Below are 17,631 nucleotides of genomic sequence, written 5' to 3'. Positions count from 1 at the left end.
AGGTCTGTAGGAATATTCCAAAGGAATGGTCATTAGAAGTTTTCCAAGATGGTTTTCTTCATTTTAATTGATTGCAGTGCGTCTGGTTGGTGGTGTTTCTACGCAAGAAGGTCGGGTAGAAGTCTACCACGATGGTCAGTGGGGAACAATATGTGATGACGGATGGGATGACAACGATGCATCAGTTATATGTCGTCAACTTGGTTATGAAGGCATCGCAGTTGGATGGCAAAGTGCTAAATTTGGTCAAGGATCTGACCCAATATGGTTGGATGATGTTGCTTGCTCTGGATCAGAACAACATATTGAGGATTGTGGGAGCACTGATTGGGGAACGCACAATTGTGGACATAGTGAAGATGCTTCCGTTACTTGTAGGACAGGTACGGTTAGATTAATATAACAAGAACGACAGATTTGGTTTAGAAAATTTTAAGTAATTTTGATTGAGCTTAAAACGGTGATTGTATTGCAGTATATTAGATACGGTGAAACATGTATTGTTTAAACTTTAATGATACGTCCCGTCTAATTTAAGACAATGGAATGGTTACTAATATCTGTGTACTAGTTAGCAGGTCTTCCCTAGACGACTTATCTTAGTTTGGCTTGCATGTTCCAACATTTCATTCTCTTGCATGTCTTCATCTAAGAATATTATTTCAAAAAAAAATATGATCAAGCACGAGAATTTGCACCCAAGAATTATGCAAATATCTTTCAAGAATATTGCAAATGCTGATAATTTTGTTTTTTAACCCTATCCTATCCTTTCCTTTTACTGCAGTGCGCCTGGTTGGTGGTGTTTCTCTGCAAGAAGGCCGGGTAGAAGTCTACCACGATGGTCAGTGGGGAACAATATGTGATGACGAATGGGATGACAACGATGCATCGGTTATATGTCGTCAACTTGGTTATGAAGGCATCGGAGTTGGATGGCAAAGTGCAAAATTTGGTCAAGGGACGGGCTCAATTTGGTTAGACAATGTTGCTTGCTCTGGATCAGAACAACATATTGCAGAATGCGGGAGCAATGATTGGGGAGCACACAATTGTGCACATGGTGAAGATGCTTCTGTTTCTTGTGGTACAGGTAAGATTAAAGAAGCCAATATTAACAACAGATTAACATTTTTTTCATCCTGTAAGGAAAGGTTCATTGTTTGCCATAAAACTACCTTATCATCTAGTATATAACAACTTAATAGTTTATACCGTCGCTATCTAAATAATTATTGTAATAGCAAACAGTTGTTGTCATTTACATTACCTTTGTAATTAACTGAATCAAGTATTAAATAAATACATTCCTTACTAACCTTTACACATAAAGTTCTCATGAATATGCATTTTGTTGAAAAAAAGATTAAAAATTGTGTATGAACACCGTAAGATGAACAACTTCATTCTGAAAACGACGCACATGGAAACTTGGAAACGCCACCAAGCAAGCCGTAATGAGGAAAATATAAGTGTAAAAAGTATAAATTTCTTAAACAGTTTAGTTCGAACGACTACCTTATACCTGGTTGGTAGTAATAGTCCACGACAAGGACGAGTAGAAGTTAATCAAGATGGACCTTATCATTTTAACTGATTGCAGTGCGCCTGGTTGGTGGTGATTCTATGACAGAAGGTCGGGTAGAGGTGTACCACGATGGTCAGTGGGGAACAATATGTGATGACTATTGGGATGACAACGATGCATCAGTTATATGTCGTCAACTTGGTTATGGAGGCATCGCAGTTGGATGGCAAAGTGCTAAATTTGGTCAAGGCTCAGACCCAATTTGGTTGGATGATGTTGATTGCTCTGGATCTGAACAACATATTGAGGATTGTGGGAGCAACGATTGGGGAGAAGAAAATTGTGGACATCATGAAGATGCTTCTGTTACTTGTGGGACAAGAGGTACGGTTGGTTGAGTATAATCAGCAAAGATCGATTTAATTTAGAAAATATTGAGCTATTTTCTTTGAGCTAAAAACGGTAAGTTTGTTTCAGTATATCACATAAGGAATATATGATTTAAATTGTAATGTTACGTCTCGTCTGATTAACGACAATGGAATGGCAAAAGATATAAGTGTACTTGTTAGCAGGTCCCTTCTAGACGTCTTCCGGCTATCTCTACCATGGTCCTAGCGTCGCTTGGAAGTTTGGTTACCTATGTACAAAATTAATGCCTCCCTCTACAATTTTATTAATTTTTTTAATGATCAAGCACGCGAAATTGTTCCGAAGAATTATGCAAGCTTAGCTTTCTATGTACAAAAGTGATGTCTGTCTCTGAAAATATTATTGAAATGATTCTGAATAATCTGAATATATAATATATCATATATATATATATATATATATATATATATATATATATATATATATATATATATAGATAGATATATATATATATATAAATACACACACACATATATATATATATTTATATATATATATATATATTCTGAAATATAATATATATTTATAAATATGTAAATGCAACACACCGTAATTCTTTTAACAGTGCGTCTGGTTGGCGGTCAAACCTTGAATGAAGGGCGAATTGAAGTTTACCATGACGGCCAATGGGGAACGATCTGCGATGATTACTGGGATGATAATGATGCCTCAGTAATATGTCGTCAACTTGGCTTTGGAAGCAGTGGAACCGCCATTGGTAGTGCAAACTTTGGTGAAGGATCTGGAGAAATTTGGATTGATGATGTTGCCTGCTTAGGACATGAGGCAAATATTGATGAATGTGAGAGCGAAGGCTGGGGCATTCATAATTGTGGACATGGGGAGGATGCTGGTGTAATCTGTTGAATAATTTCAACAGCGACTCGAGTTGATCCATCGATTTATTTTTAATTTACACTTACATTGACATTCTTTACGTTGCCATTCTCAATGGAGCAGTGAATTTCCTTCTTATTGCAGAAGTAGATTAAAAATAGCAAGTACTTAATGCTTCTTTTGTTCATTTGCATGCCTTAAATTTTGAAGTAATACCAAAAACAAGCATTTCCATAACATTTTTTTCTGAATTCCAAAGTGAAAGGTAGTTTCATTCAATGCTTTACTTCCTGGCAATGATTAAATCTTGGCTTAGTACTGCTATCATGAGAGCAGATGTAAATTTTAGGGTTCAGGAAAGAAATATATTTTATAATGCGCGTAAATGCAGTGTCGAATCGTTCCTTTAATTGGATTTATGTACCAATACTTCTAGATGTGATGAAAAATAAATAACAGCTAACTATCATGCATATTAACAGACGTATTGCATAATATATATTATTGTTCAATTTCACAGGTATCGATCTTATATTTTTTTGTTAATTTATGTCAACCTTTTAACAACGCTTTACTACAGTATATATCAAAACTTCAATTCAATTATTGAAACAATACCATTTCTAAAAGTAAAGGAACAGGAAAAAGACAAATTGGTGAGCGAAATAGGTGATTAATCTGACAATAGGTCTTAAATTAAAAGAAATTTGTTTTCACATAATATAACGTCATTAATAACGCGATAAAAAGTAGTACAGCTGTGTGCTGTATTTCTCAAGGAGATCGTTTGCATAATAAAAATGTGCCTGGCAAGAAAATGACCCTTTTGTTTCATTTACTGCATTATTTGTCAAACTTTCCATGTTTCTACTCACAATGTCGACAAATAGAAGACATTTTAATACACTAAATGTTTACTATTTTAGGATATTTGCGATGAGCTATGCAGCTCTGTAGATTGCTCATCAGTATTTCGTTTCTCTCACCCACACATAAGCGAAGATTTTTAGAAACTGTGATACTTACAACATTCAAATTAACATTTGTAATTCTTTTCTTAAAAATACTTAGTTTATTTTCCCATCGTTAACAGAAAGGTCAACACAAAATATTTACTTGTCAAAAATAAAAAAGATAAACAGAGTGCTAAACGAGTGATAGCAAAATCGAAGAGATCAAGGATAGCTAATTGTTTGTAGTGCACTATGCTTAATACCCTACAAAGAAATAAAGGAGGTTGATACCATAGGCGTGAACAGAATTTGAAAGTGAGGCGGAGGGGTAGTGTATAAACTTCCCCAGACTTACTTAAGTAGGAAAATAACCTAAACAAATATGTAGAGTACAACTGTTGCATGCTGAGTCTCATTTGGACTCAAAATTAGGTCAATAAATTAGGTCCATAATTGGGCCTGAAAGGAATGTTGTGTGTGATGCTGAAAGAGATGTGGGAGGGTTACACCGGGACGAGTGGTCTAAGTTTGCCCTTCTGATTGTAAACAACTTCCCCGACCGAATCTATAGAATCTCCCCCTCGGTGTTTCAAGTAAGTCCATTTTGAAAGTGAAAGATCCGTCTATGACTATTTTACCTGGTGGGAGGGGCTGGACCAAGTGTGTTAACTATTACAGAATCTTCTATAAAGTAAAAAATCTCTAAAAAGCCTTTTTGAAGCGGAAAAACACAAAGTTACTTAACATATTCCGACAAAAAGGATCCGTCCTACATTCGGAATCATTAATTTTAGTACTGAATGTTATTTCTACATATGGGTTGTATTTACATTTTCTTTAAAGTTGGAAAAAAGGGACACTTTTTAATTAAATGTTATAAAGCTTCAAGAACGGGACCCTCTTGTAGATAACTAAAATGAAAAAAGGTATTTCTTTCCAAACGGGTTACTTTTTATATATGAAAGGTGGCACTGAGAGGTGTTGAAAAGATGGAGGGCAGTAGCCTTTCTCTACGATGGCGAGGAACAGGCCCCACATGCGATCCTCAGTCGATGAAGAGGTTAGTTCACATTATAAGGTTTGACAATCATGCAGTGACTCAAGATTCGGATGGAAAGCGCCTACTGAAGTGCTTGACTACACTGAAAACTTAAATTGGTTCACTGACTAACAAAACGTTAGTCCATCTGGTGCCTCTCCCGACTAACATAGCCTTAGTCAGTTGCTATACCGACTAATTTATTCCTTAGTCAGTTGGATTTCTTAGTCGGTCATCTTAGTCCGTCAGCTTAGTCGATTAACAATTTCTTAGTTGGTAAATGTATATTAGTCAGTTACATTAGTTGGTGACATTAGTAGGTCTTTACCGACTAATTTATATGAGCCACCGACTAGTTTATAGCAGGTTTTACATTAGTCAGGATGGTGCCTCTCCCGACTAACCTTTCTTAGTCGGTATCGACTGACTAGTTGCACTGACTAGATTCACTGAAAGAATGAAACCCGACTAGTTTCACTGACTAGTATCACTGAAAGAAAAGAGAGCAGAAGAAACACAAATAATGTGTACGTTGGCAGTATTTATTTCTGATAAAACTTCTGATGTCTACAAAAGGCTGACTTTCGACAGATAGAGAAGAAATCACTGTAAATAAAATCTGAAAATCTGATTTTTTTTTTTCCAACAAAGTTAAGACAAGTTAATGGATCAAACATGAATCGCAAAAGTATAGCACTGCACAATAATGCAAAGTTGAATCTTGGGCAAGGGTTCCTCATGACTTTCGTTTTAAAGTGGTACCCCAAATCGACACCAGTTAAGTCTTCACGAACAAAGAGTGTTTCTCTTAACTACAAATGGCCTCCCACTTGTCTTCAGGAAGCCAAAATCTGCACCATTATTGACCTGTGAACAGAAAATATGATATACGTGTAAGCACAGATACAGATATAGCACATGATAACTCACATTATCATAAACATACATTTACATTAAAATTTTATAACATATTGGGAGGTATACATTTAAATCTAGGTCCCTCAAATTATAAGCCAGGAATAGCAGCTTTACCAAATTATTATTAGCTTTACACAGCATAACACCAAGTTATTTCTCAAAGCTTAATAATTATGTTAATCATGTTATTAATGATCCCAATAGACCGGGATCCCAGAGGGTTTGGTTAGCTGGGAAGGTAACCAATTGCCTGGTACATCACAATGTTCACAATGCATTCCTGTATATGAAACCAGACGACTGGCAAACCGACTGTGGTGGGTGTGGCTGGGAGAGCAATTTTAAAGTCACCTGATAGCTAACCTAGATCAGTTTTCATGGTAACACATCAAAGTAAGTACAATATGTCAGGTATGGCCCCAAGAGCAACAAATGGCCATTGCCAGTAATTATTGGTGGTGGGGTACCCCTGCCAGTGATCTATAATTGACCCCTCAAGGCTGACCTAGGTCAGCTCATGAGGTAACCACTTGAAACCTACGGGAAAATGTTGGTTAGGGCTTCAGATACAACTGATGGGCATTGCCAGTAATTTTTATTGGTGGGGTACCCCTGCCAGTAGACCCCCAAAATGCCCACCCCCCATTGACCTAGATGAGCTCATGATGTAACCAGTTGAAAACTACTGGAAAATGGTATCACTTCATATGTAAGGGATGGGAATTTCCAGTAATTTATATTGGGGGGGAGGTACCCCTGCCAGTAGACCCCCAAAATGCCCATTCCCTCATTGACTTAGGTCAGCTCATGAGATAACCAGTTGAAAAATTACTGGAAAATGATAGGTATCACTTCATATGTAAGGGATGGGCATTTCCAGTCATTTACATTGGTGGGGTAACCCTGTCAGTAGACCCCCAAAATGCCCATCCCCCATTGACCTAGATTAGCTCATGAGGTAACCAGTTGAAAACTACTGTAAAATGATTGGCAGGACTCTATATATATGTAAGGGATGGGCATTTCCAGTAATTTATATTAGTGGGGTACCCCTGCCAGTAGACCCCCAAAAAGCCCCCCCCCCCCTCATTGATCTAGGTCAGCTCATGATTTAACCAGTTGAAAACTACTGGAAAATTATTGACAGGATTCTATATGTAAGGGATGGGCGGACTCTGGCAGTGGTGGCCCACCAATATAAAATACTGGAAATGCCCATCCTTACATATGAAGTGATACCTATCATTTTCCTGTAGGTTTCAACTGGTCAAATCATGAGCTCACCTAGGTCAATGAGGGGATGGGCATATTGGGGGTCTACTAGCAGGGGTACCCCACCAATAAAAATTACTGGCAATGCCCATCCCTTGTATCTGAAGTCCTAACCAACATTTTCCAGTAGGTTTCAAGTGGTTACCTCATGAGCTGACCTAGGTCAGCCGTGAGGGGTCAATTATAGATCACTGCCAGGGGTACCCCACCACCAATAATTACTGGCAATGGCCATTTGTTGCTCTTGGGGCCATACCTGACACATTGTTCTTACTTTGATGTGGTTACCATGAAAGCTGCTCTAGGTTAGCTATTAGGTGACTTTAAAATTGCTCTCCCAGCCACATCCACCACAGTCGGTTTGCCAGTCATCAGGTTTCATATACAGGAATGCATTGTGAACATTGTGATGTACCAGGCAATTGGTTACCTTCCCAGCTAACCAAACCCTCTGGACTCCCGCTCTACAGATCAGTGAAAATTTGACCAAACTTATGAAGCTTGCACGTAAATGATATACTAGACTGGGTTTTTTTTTAAAACAGGTTATGAAAAGTATCTTAAATATCATTAAACAGTGGGTACAATAGTTAAACTGACTCTTCCATCTTTTTTCTCTATGGTAATTGTTCCTTTGCTTTTAGGACTCTTGGATAAACTCTTTTGTTCTGCGAAGGGTACCAATATATCATCTTAAAACATGTCTTTAAGCCATATATAACACAGTTCTCCTCTTCTGTTGTTGCCTCCACACTGGTGTCGTACATCACAGGAAAGCTCACCCTTGACTTAGATATTTGGCTTTTTCAATTCCTGCTGGAAGAAAGAAACAGCAAAGTATTCATCATTTGAAAAAATATAAAATAAAGTTGTCACCACACAGTTATGTGAGATTTGCTTCCACTATAGTCTCTAAAAACAATCCCAAAGTTTGAAGCAGACTGTATAAAGCTGAAAATTTGAACGAGAGTGTCATCACCAATATTGCAACCAGAATCAAATGCCCAGAATACAGAGATAATAAAACATGGGCTAAATCTTTGTTTGTTTTTATGATCTTTAAAAATATAAAATTTTAGAAACAGAAATGCACTGAGCCAACTTATTTATAGGCCTAATCGTTTCTAGTTGTTATTTTGCTTGCTCACATAACAAGCCTGTTTAGACCTAGGCTAGAGGAGAATCAGTACTTTGTTACACTAAGTTTGTCTTCGGTCGTTTTGATATAGTCTTACTAGTAGTACTAAAGTATATAATGGACCGGCGAAGACTAGAGAATACCCAGAGTTTTAGCAACTGCGTTAGACTGTATCATCTGATCTATTATTTACGCCAATGAGTTTCATTCAATCTAGGATCAAAAAGAGAAAACTAATTAATCTTAACCTTTAAACTTTGCTACTAAACAGATATGCTTGAATTACAAATAAATGTCAAAAAAACATCATAATCTAAGAATCGATGCATGCATTGCATATACATATACATAAACAGAATAATTTGAATTCGCGCAAGTGAACCCTGCACTACATTGGACAGAAAAAAAACGTGCAATTAGACCAAACTAAACATACTAAATTTTCCGTTACTTCTACATAAAATATCAATACAAATACAACAACTTACTCTTTTGGCAGTATACTAAAAGCACATGTTATAATAACTTCAGACTATCAAGCTTTCCTGAGAAAAAACGGTTAATACTTCTTACAGTAAGCAAGTCGACCGTGAAGGAATGTCGCAATTGTTTCCTGGGCGTGACCGGAAATTAAATACTAAAAAATGATATATGAAAAGGTTAAATAGAACTGAAGCGTGCATCCTGACTGCTCGCAACATATAATACCGTTGACTAGCCAACATAATTTTTTCAGCCTACTGTGACTGTACGTTTGAAGGTCTAGCCTTGCTTATTCAATATCACAAAGCCTACCCGTTTAGATTCACATGGGAAATTACAGGAAATCTTTACCAAATGAGTGTAGTCTTCAAATAAACTATTGAGCCTTATAGTTCCAGCATTTGTTTGGGAATAAATAAGAAGATTATGTGCCACTGTTCAATCTAGCCCAATACACACATAACACATTGTTAATTGGTGTTTAGGATGCACACTTTAGTGTTGAGAATGCACTGCAGTACCCAATAGAAGCCTATAGGCTTCTCACTGTCATTGCACTTGTGTATTGCGAAACGCCAACGTGACAACGGTAGCGTTACACTAACCAAAATACAGTACTAGTGCCAGTGGCCTAACAATTAACTTTAATTTTACCTTCAAGTTAAAGGAATAACAGGTAGGCCGATGATGCAGTTAATACCTCCATTCTTCTAAAGACCTTCTTGGGTGATTTACGGTTGAAAGTTGCTTAGAGTGATCGTATGAAACTATGCCAAGCCCAGCAAGCTGCCGTTGCCTCTCGGTTTCCAAATTGAAGTGAATCGAATTGGGTTAAAATACATGAGTCCGTCGACACCGACTAAGCTACGATTATGGCGTAAATCGGGTGTCCGTATCGTTCTTAGTCCATGGGTTAAAATACCTTAGTCCGTCGCCACCGACTAAGCTGCGATTATATTTTCCTTAGTCAGTGTAAACTAACTAAGAAGCAGCGATGAAACGAAGATTTTTGCTAGTCCGTGTGCATTGACTAACGTTACAGACTAATTTAACGTTAGTCCGTGGCAATATTGACTAGTTTATTTTTTCAGTGTATAGGCTGTGTTTCTTCATTCACAAACATCAACATACTACAACCATAGTACTGTGAACCGTCAAAACTGTCCTTGGACACGCATTTTCAGACTTCGCAAAATAACTTCTTGGTTCTAGTGGTACTGGAAGTTACGTGTTTCTCGTTTAATATTTCGTTCACATTCAAAGTAAATGCATAGTTTCCATGGATACAAGGACATAAACGATCATAACAGGATGTTTTCAGGGGTATTACGTATCATTGAAGTGTATATTTTGTTTGCAAAGTTGACTGCTATCATTCGACGTCGACGTTGATCGTTAATGAATTTCAATAACAATGTACTTCCATAGCTGGGTCTGTCAAATCTCATTGGTAAAAATAAGGTTAAATTGGAAAGGAAAGTTACTAAGTTGAAGAATGAACTATCGTTTCCAAAAAAAAAAGTCTTAGCTTGAACAGTGGAAATAATAGGAGGAGTTTCTAGGGTGTAACAGAAATGATGTACCTCTTTTTCATTCAACCATTCAGTCAACGAATGAAGGGTAAGTGCAATGTTACTTTTCTCCAACAACAAGATGTAGATGCATATTTACGTAGAGGCGAACAAAATGTGACTGGGAAGGGAATTACCATTGGGTAGAATGTAAACGTTGAGTACTCTCAATATAGGAAATCTGAAGCATGATGGAAGTTCGAAGTCGATGGTTTAACAAAGTGTTAGGTTGGGTCAGGTATGCACTTCATTTACTCAGTTTTCTATCCCAGTATATGTGGTGCTATCTAAATTCTGTAAATCGCCTGTTTCCGAAGCTTCATATGAACTTTTAAGTCACCTTAAGTAATGATCTCATCCTAAAATATTTACATATAATGACAGATTAAAAGATCATTTCCTTGTAAACATTTTTAACTATAGCTTATTTGCGAGTGACTTTCTTTTCATAGCGATAGAAGTCATGAAAGCTGATTTTTATTTGTATGATGTTCAGCAGTATGGTGTTTGATAATTGCATAATTTATAACATTAAAAATCGATTAAAACTATTACTTGAAAAGGACCCACTATATAGGCCATATTAGTGTCTTTAAAAAAAAACGGTGTAATCTTATACATTGGATGATAATGTGCAAATAGAGACATACGTGCGTTTCAAAATTCGGTGGGACGATGGTTGTGACAGTGCAGCTTAAAATATTCAATCTATTCCTTTCCAAAGAAATACAAAAGGACAGAAAGAGCCGCATTCGCTGAGAAATTTGAAACCAGTAATATACAAACAAGATGTCGATTTTCTCTCTAACCATTTGCTAAATCACCGTGAAATTACATCTTCATTTGTTTATAATTACATGAAAAGGCAGTTTCATGAAACTTATCCTATGTAACGATCACAACAGTCTTATGGGAACAGCTGCTTCCGTTCGCCTCTCTACTTTTTGTAACCCCCCACCCCGCATCTTATTCTCATTTGCTAAATGAATTGTATCAATTCGACTAATATCAGAGTATCGAAAGAAATCGAAAAGAGAAGATCCTTTAGAAAGTCTCAAAACAAATACAGCCTCCACAATTTTTGTTTCATTTACCTGACAAAAATCTCATCTGTTTCCAAAAGAGGTGCATTCAACTTATCGTTTCTTCTCATTTAGTGATAACCGTTTGTATGTTGCTATGTTAATACATAAGTTTTAATGTAATTCCATGGATCGGACTAAATTTGGTTAGATGATGTCCACTGGTCCGGAGGAGAGGAGAACATTGAGAACTGTGGCATCCTCGACTGGGGAAATCATAATTGTAGACATCACGAAGATGCTGGAGTGTTGTGTAGTAAAGGTTAGATGGCACGAATAAATTGTCAAGATGGATGTCACACCGTTGAACTCTTCGATAACACATTACAATTAGTAAAGACCCTAGTGCGTAGACGCTATCAATTTGACCACATAGTGCTACTCTTGATAAATATGTAATGCATTATTATAAAATTCAATATACACATACTTTAAACGTATCAAAGAAAAATATAACAATTACAACATTATACTTTACTGATGAATATAATTGCTTATTTCTCTTGTTGTAACGTGCGCATATAGTGTCTCATCAAATTTCTAGACGCAGTGTGATTACTCCTGATATATGTGATGATTATTGGGATGACTTTGATGCCACAGTAGCATGCCGTCAAAAAGGCTACGGAAACATATATAGGAATCGTTAGTTGTTGCGGGAAGTTTGGCCAGTGATAGGGTTAGATTTGCTTAGAGGATGTTCAATGTTCTGGATTAGACACGCACATTGAAGACTGTGATTGGGAACATTACATAGATAGTGGGGTATATTGCGGATTGAGGTAGATGCTGAAAACTTTTAGCGTCTTTCTTACTTGATGTACAACTACTGAATTTGACCTTCACCGCCACCTATTGTTACAGTCGAAGTTAGATACAGCGCCTTTGTTTCTATCTCTATAAGGACAATATGATATGTAAACGAAAACTGCTGGTTAATGTTAAATATTTATCAGCGTCATTTAAGAATTTTACTAAAGAGTAGCCAGTTTGCGTTGCCAGATATAATTACTTTATCTCCATGGCAATACAAATGTTCTTTCTTTAATAAATTGACGAGCAAAGCGTTCCATAATTTGAAATTACTCAAGACAAAAGTTATTTGTCAAAAGTGAAAGGTCACATAAAAGCAAAATATCTTGTAAGAGCAAAAAGGGTTCATTGTCATGTGCTATTCACATCTAATTTAAGAAGGTTGATGGAATATTACCGTTTCCTCATCCTGAGCTACAACGGGAAGATTTTTTTTAAACAAAAACAATCAAAGGAATAATTTCTGATAAAAAACGAACAGTCTACTATGAATGTGATTTTAAAGGTTTTCTACTTTTCACTTAAAAGATCAAGTACCGTATTGTAATTTACATGAAGATTTTGAAAAAAATGATGGATGCTTCACAATATTTCAGTCAGATTATATCCATTCCCATACATGAAGCATATTTGCCATTCAGTCTGGTGATAGACGCTTAGGTTAATTTAGTTTATAATACACGCAACACTTAAACGAGCTTGAGAGCAATACTCATCTATCATTTTATTTCAATTATATTACAACAGAAGTTCAATACCAGAGACAACCAACTTAGGTTAATGATGTATTTGTGGTAAAGGAGTAAAAAATAGTGACTATATGTATGTATGTATGTATGTATGTATGTATGCACCATACCTTGAATGTCAGGACATGAAAAAAAAAACACACCTATAAGGTCAGGACATTTTGAAAAGTCAGGACAAAATTTGACGTCCCGACTTTTTTAACGGTGGAGGATGTCCAAAGTGGGGTCCTTGTAGCTCCCAAGGCGTTTTCAGCCGTGTCCCGGGATTGAGGGTAATTTTCCAAATATGTGTTTCTGTGTCTTTTTCCCCATATATGTGTGTCTTTCAAAATTTCACTAAATTGATAACAGCGCCCTCATTTTGAAAGCGCCCTCATTTTAACAGCGCCCTCATTTTAATGGCTTATAGCCATTACTTTTGCTCATTATGGTGAAAAATTGAATTTCTAAGAGCAATGACATCACAACTGATGGGTAAAAAGTATTCTTTGACAAGGGAATCAGGAATAGGGGTGGTCGAATTGGTAATGTCATTGTGAATAACTTCATTTCCAAACTTTACTGGTTGGACTTAGTGAAGGGAAAAATTCAATCATGATGACAAGGTATACTAGAATGCAGTGACAGGATGGGCTGGACCACTGTGAGTCCCGGGAGAAACATTTAAGTGCTGTTTGGTCTTTCTTCCAAGTTGAAGCGTAAAAAATATAACCTAGATTTTTTCATGCAGTGATGCTCTGCTCTCTTCGGGAAGTGGTTGATTATTAAATCATTTGTTACGACCAACCAATTGAACTAATACTTAAACCTTTTTCAATTCGTCAGATTTAACGCTTATAGACCCAGAAACCGCATATACTGCATGATATTAAGAGTTTTATCATATGTCATTAAACTGGCTGATTATTCTGAAGCAAAATGGTACATGTCCTGTATTTGCATGTGTATAAACACTTTCAGTACATGTCCCGTGTCTGTAGGTGAAATTACCAAAATTGTCTTTGGTTTGCAGGTATGTTTCCTCCTAGTGAGTGTTTCTAGTTTTCCCCTTATGGTCTTAAAGTCAAGAAATCAAACAGAATAAGTTCTCTTCTTCATTGGAGGGGTATTGGGTAATTTAATTATTTCATAAAAAATGACCAGATCAAGCTGGAACTAGATCGCGATCCGTGTCACCATAAGCGTAAGACAGTTCAGAGTCTGAGCCTTGAACAGTCATCAACCTGAAAACATATATCACATGTAAATAGGTTTGCCTCAAAGACGTTCAACTGGAATACTGTAAAATGAAAATATTCTCTTTGGTCTCGCTCGCAGTTTATTATCATTCATATTGTGACAGACTTCATTACAAATTGCAACAGCTCAAGTTGTTACAAATTGGGACAAGGCATATTCCAATCGCGACAAGAATTGTAACACATTTCGATAGTATCTACTTTTGAAGACAGGCTACTTAATGTTGAAACTGAAAATGCAGCAGGTTGGAGGTACAGCCAACTTTCAACTCTTGAGATATTGTATTTACAAGCTGTTTATGCCTTCACATTCAACTACGCAAGCAGATACCGATTGCGGACCCACAGGGTGCCGAACGGTCCGATCGAGTGCGTTTATTTTGTGCAGAGTTAAAAAAAATACAGCTAAATTATACTGATTATTGAAAAATAATAGGTCATCATATCGCCATTGAAGAGTGGGTTTTAAAACCTTTACTGAATGTGTTTCAGTACATGTCCCGTGTCTGTAGGTCAAATTAATACCAAAATTGTCTTTGGTTTGCAGGTATGTTTCCTCCTAGTGAGTGTTTCTAGTTTTCCCCTCATGGTCTTAAAGTCAAGAAATCAAACAGAATAAGTTCTCTACTTCATTGGAGGTGTATTGGGTACTTTAAATATTTCAAAAAATATTTCCGGAGGGGGGGGGGGGTGGGGCTATTTATCACTCAAATGAAAAAAAATCAATCGTTCACTTCATTTCAACTGAGCATTTGGAATGAAGTGAACAATTAAACATTTTGCAGAAAAATCTTGAGTTGACGAGACAAGATAAATTGTCGATTAACATTTTGCAGAAAATGTTTCAATTGCTCAGACGGAATGAAGGTAACAATTGAACATATTGCAGAAAAATGTACAATTGACGAGATATGATAAGTTGTCAATTAAACATTTTGCAGAAAATTGTTCAATTGCTCAGTTAAAGCAACTGAGCAATCCAACATTTTTCTGATATTTGATAAGATTTTATCTTGTTATCTAAACATTTTACTGGAAAATGTCACCTTATAGGGCAAAGTTTTTCTTATGTTGATGGCACTTTTATGCTTCCGTAGATTAGCATTGCGCGTTTTACTTGTATACTATAAAATATTAAACGTATATCCTGAACTTACTTGAAGCTAACGAACATGGTCAACCCATCCAATAGTAAAATTAATGCATAAATTATCCAAATTGAAGCTGGCAAACGTTGTACAGTAGTTCTATTAGGCATTATTATTTTTCAAAATCATACGAAGTTTTGTATGGTGGAGTATAAGGATCGCGATAAACAATTTCTCAATGTGACAAGGAAAACGTGGTAAATATGACTGATTATAGGTCAATTTTGACCGAAAGTTTTAGGTCATTCACAAATTACAAGAATTTATGTAAATTAGAGTGCACCAGTCGGAAACTAAGAATGCGACAGTCGAAAATTTCGACTGTTGAACTAAAATTTTCCACATGTCCCGTGTCTGTAGGTCAAATTAATACCAAAATTGTCTTTGGTTTGCAGGTATGTTTCCTCCTATTTAGTGTTTCTAGTTTTCCCCTTATGGTCTTAAAGTCAAGAAATCAAACAGAATAAGTTCTCTTCTTCATTGGAGGGGTATTGGGTAATTTAATTATTTCAAAAAATGACCAGTTCAAGCTGGAACTAGATCGCGATCCGTGTCACCATAAGCGTAAGACGGTTCAGAGTCTGAGCCTTGAACAGTCATCAACCTGAAAACATATATCACATGTAAATAGGTTTGCCTCAAAGACGTTCAACTGGAATACTGTTAAATGAAAATATTCTCTTTGGTATCGCTCGTAGTTTATTATAATTCATATTGTGAAAGACTTCATTACAAATGGCAACAACTCAAGTTGTTACAAATTGGGTTAAGTATATTTCAATTGCGACAAGAATTGTAACACATTTCGATGGTATCTAATTTTGAAGACAGGCTTCTTCATGTTGATACTGAAAATTCAGCAGGTTGGAGGTACAGCCAACTTTCAACTCTTGAGATATTGTATTTACAAGCTGTTAATGTTTTCACATTCAACTACGCAAGCAGATACCAATTGCGGACACACGGGGTGCCGAGCGGTCCGATCGAGTGCATATATTTTGTGCAGAGTTTAAAAAAAAATACAGCTAAATTATACTGATTATCGAAAATAATATTTAGGTCATCGAATCGCCATTGAAGAGTGGATTTTAACCTTTATTGAATGTGTTTTAGTACATGTCCCGTGTCTGTAGGTGAAATTACCAAAATTGTCTTTGGTTTGCAGGTGTGTTTCCTCCTAGTGAGTGTTTCTAGTTTTCCCCTTATGGTCTTAAAGTCAAGAAATCAAACAGAATAAGTTCTCTACTTCATTGGAGGTGTATTGGGTACTTTAAATATTTCAAAAAATATTTCCGGAGGGGGGGGGGGGGGTGGGGCTATTTATCACTCAAATGAAAAAAAAAATCAATCGTTCACTTCATTTCAACTGAGCATTTGGAATGAAGTGAACAATTAAACATTTTGCAGAAAAATCTTGAGTTGACGAGACAAGATAAATTGTCGATTAACATTTTACAGAAAATGTTTCAATTGCTCAGACGGAATGAAGGTAACAATTGAACATATTGCAGCAAAATGTACAATTGACGAGATATGATAAGTTGTCAATTAAACATTTTGCAGAAAATTGTTCAATTGCTCAGTTAAAGCAACTGAGCAATCCAACATTTTTCTGATTTTTGATAAGATTTTATCTTGTTATCTAAACAATTTACTGATAAATGTCACCTTATAGGGCAAAGTTTTTCTTATTTTGATGGCACTTTTATGCATCCGTAGATTAGCATTGCACGTTTTAATTGTATACTATTAAATATTAAACGTATATCCTGAACTTACTTGAAGCTAACGAACATGGTCAACCCATCCAATAGTAAAATTAATGCATAAACTATCCAAATTGAAGCTGGCAAACATTGTGCAGTAGTTCTATTAGGCATTATTATTATTTTTTTTAAACTCTCTTGGAATAACCATATTTCGTCAGTATGTAACACTGTAGCTAAAAATACTGGTATATTATCTAAACTGAAATATTTCCTCCCACAGCATGTCCTTAGAATGCTTTATCAAACACTAGTTCTGCCACACTTATCCTATTGTACAACTATTTGGTCTGGTACATACAATGTTAACATTGACCGCCTAAATATTCTCCAAAAGAGGGCTATACGTCACATTGCTAATGCCCCACCACTTGAACATACAGTACTAGTGGAATATTCAAGTCCCTAAATTTATAAAAACTCGTTGATATTATAACAGTCAAGGTTGCTGCCTTTGCTTACAAAGCATGGAATGGATTACTGCCAGTCACTTTTAATGACTTTATTTGTAGTAACAGAGTCTTACATAACCATCACACAAGACAAGCCAACAACGCTCATTGCAATTTTTACCATAGTAACATGGTGAAATTCGGTCTTTGTAACAGAGCAATACAAATCTGGAATGATCTATCAAAAAAATTGAAGTTCATAACTTCAAAAC

At 36.2% G+C, this 17,631-nt stretch overlaps 1 protein-coding gene and 1 long non-coding RNA gene across 3 annotated transcripts in view; one reads left to right on the top strand and one right to left on the bottom strand.

Annotated features, from left to right (window-relative positions):
* The window catches only part of LOC139973621 (scavenger receptor cysteine-rich domain-containing protein DMBT1-like), a 70,369-nt gene that overhangs the window by 8,260 nt on the left and 44,478 nt on the right, over nucleotides 1–17,631 (top strand). The window contains exons 8-11 of one of the 2 annotated variants that reach the window (XM_071980432.1): nucleotides 78–383; nucleotides 788–1,093; nucleotides 1,604–1,912; nucleotides 2,526–3,615. In XM_071980432.1, coding sequence (XP_071836533.1) covers nucleotides 78–383; nucleotides 788–1,093; nucleotides 1,604–1,912; nucleotides 2,526–2,827 — 1,223 coding nt within the window. In that variant the 3' untranslated portion in view covers nucleotides 2,828–3,615. Of the gene's footprint in view, nucleotides 1–77; nucleotides 384–787; nucleotides 1,094–1,603; nucleotides 1,913–2,525; nucleotides 3,616–17,631 lie in introns of those variants that run through there. The other variant, XM_071980431.1, reaches the window with a different exon arrangement.
* Nucleotides 5,318–7,789, bottom strand: LOC139973631 (uncharacterized). Its single transcript, XR_011795274.1, has 2 exons — nucleotides 7,580–7,789; nucleotides 5,318–5,656 (listed from the first exon to the last, which is right to left on the bottom strand). It is a non-coding gene; the product is annotated as an uncharacterized lncRNA (long non-coding RNA).

Source organism: Apostichopus japonicus, chromosome 9 (assembly GCF_037975245.1).
Source record: "Apostichopus japonicus isolate 1M-3 chromosome 9, ASM3797524v1, whole genome shotgun sequence".
Lineage (NCBI taxonomy): Eukaryota > Metazoa > Echinodermata > Holothuroidea > Aspidochirotida > Stichopodidae > Apostichopus > Apostichopus japonicus.
Note: the sequence above shows the minus strand (reverse complement) of the source record. Positions and strands in the feature narration are given on the sequence as shown.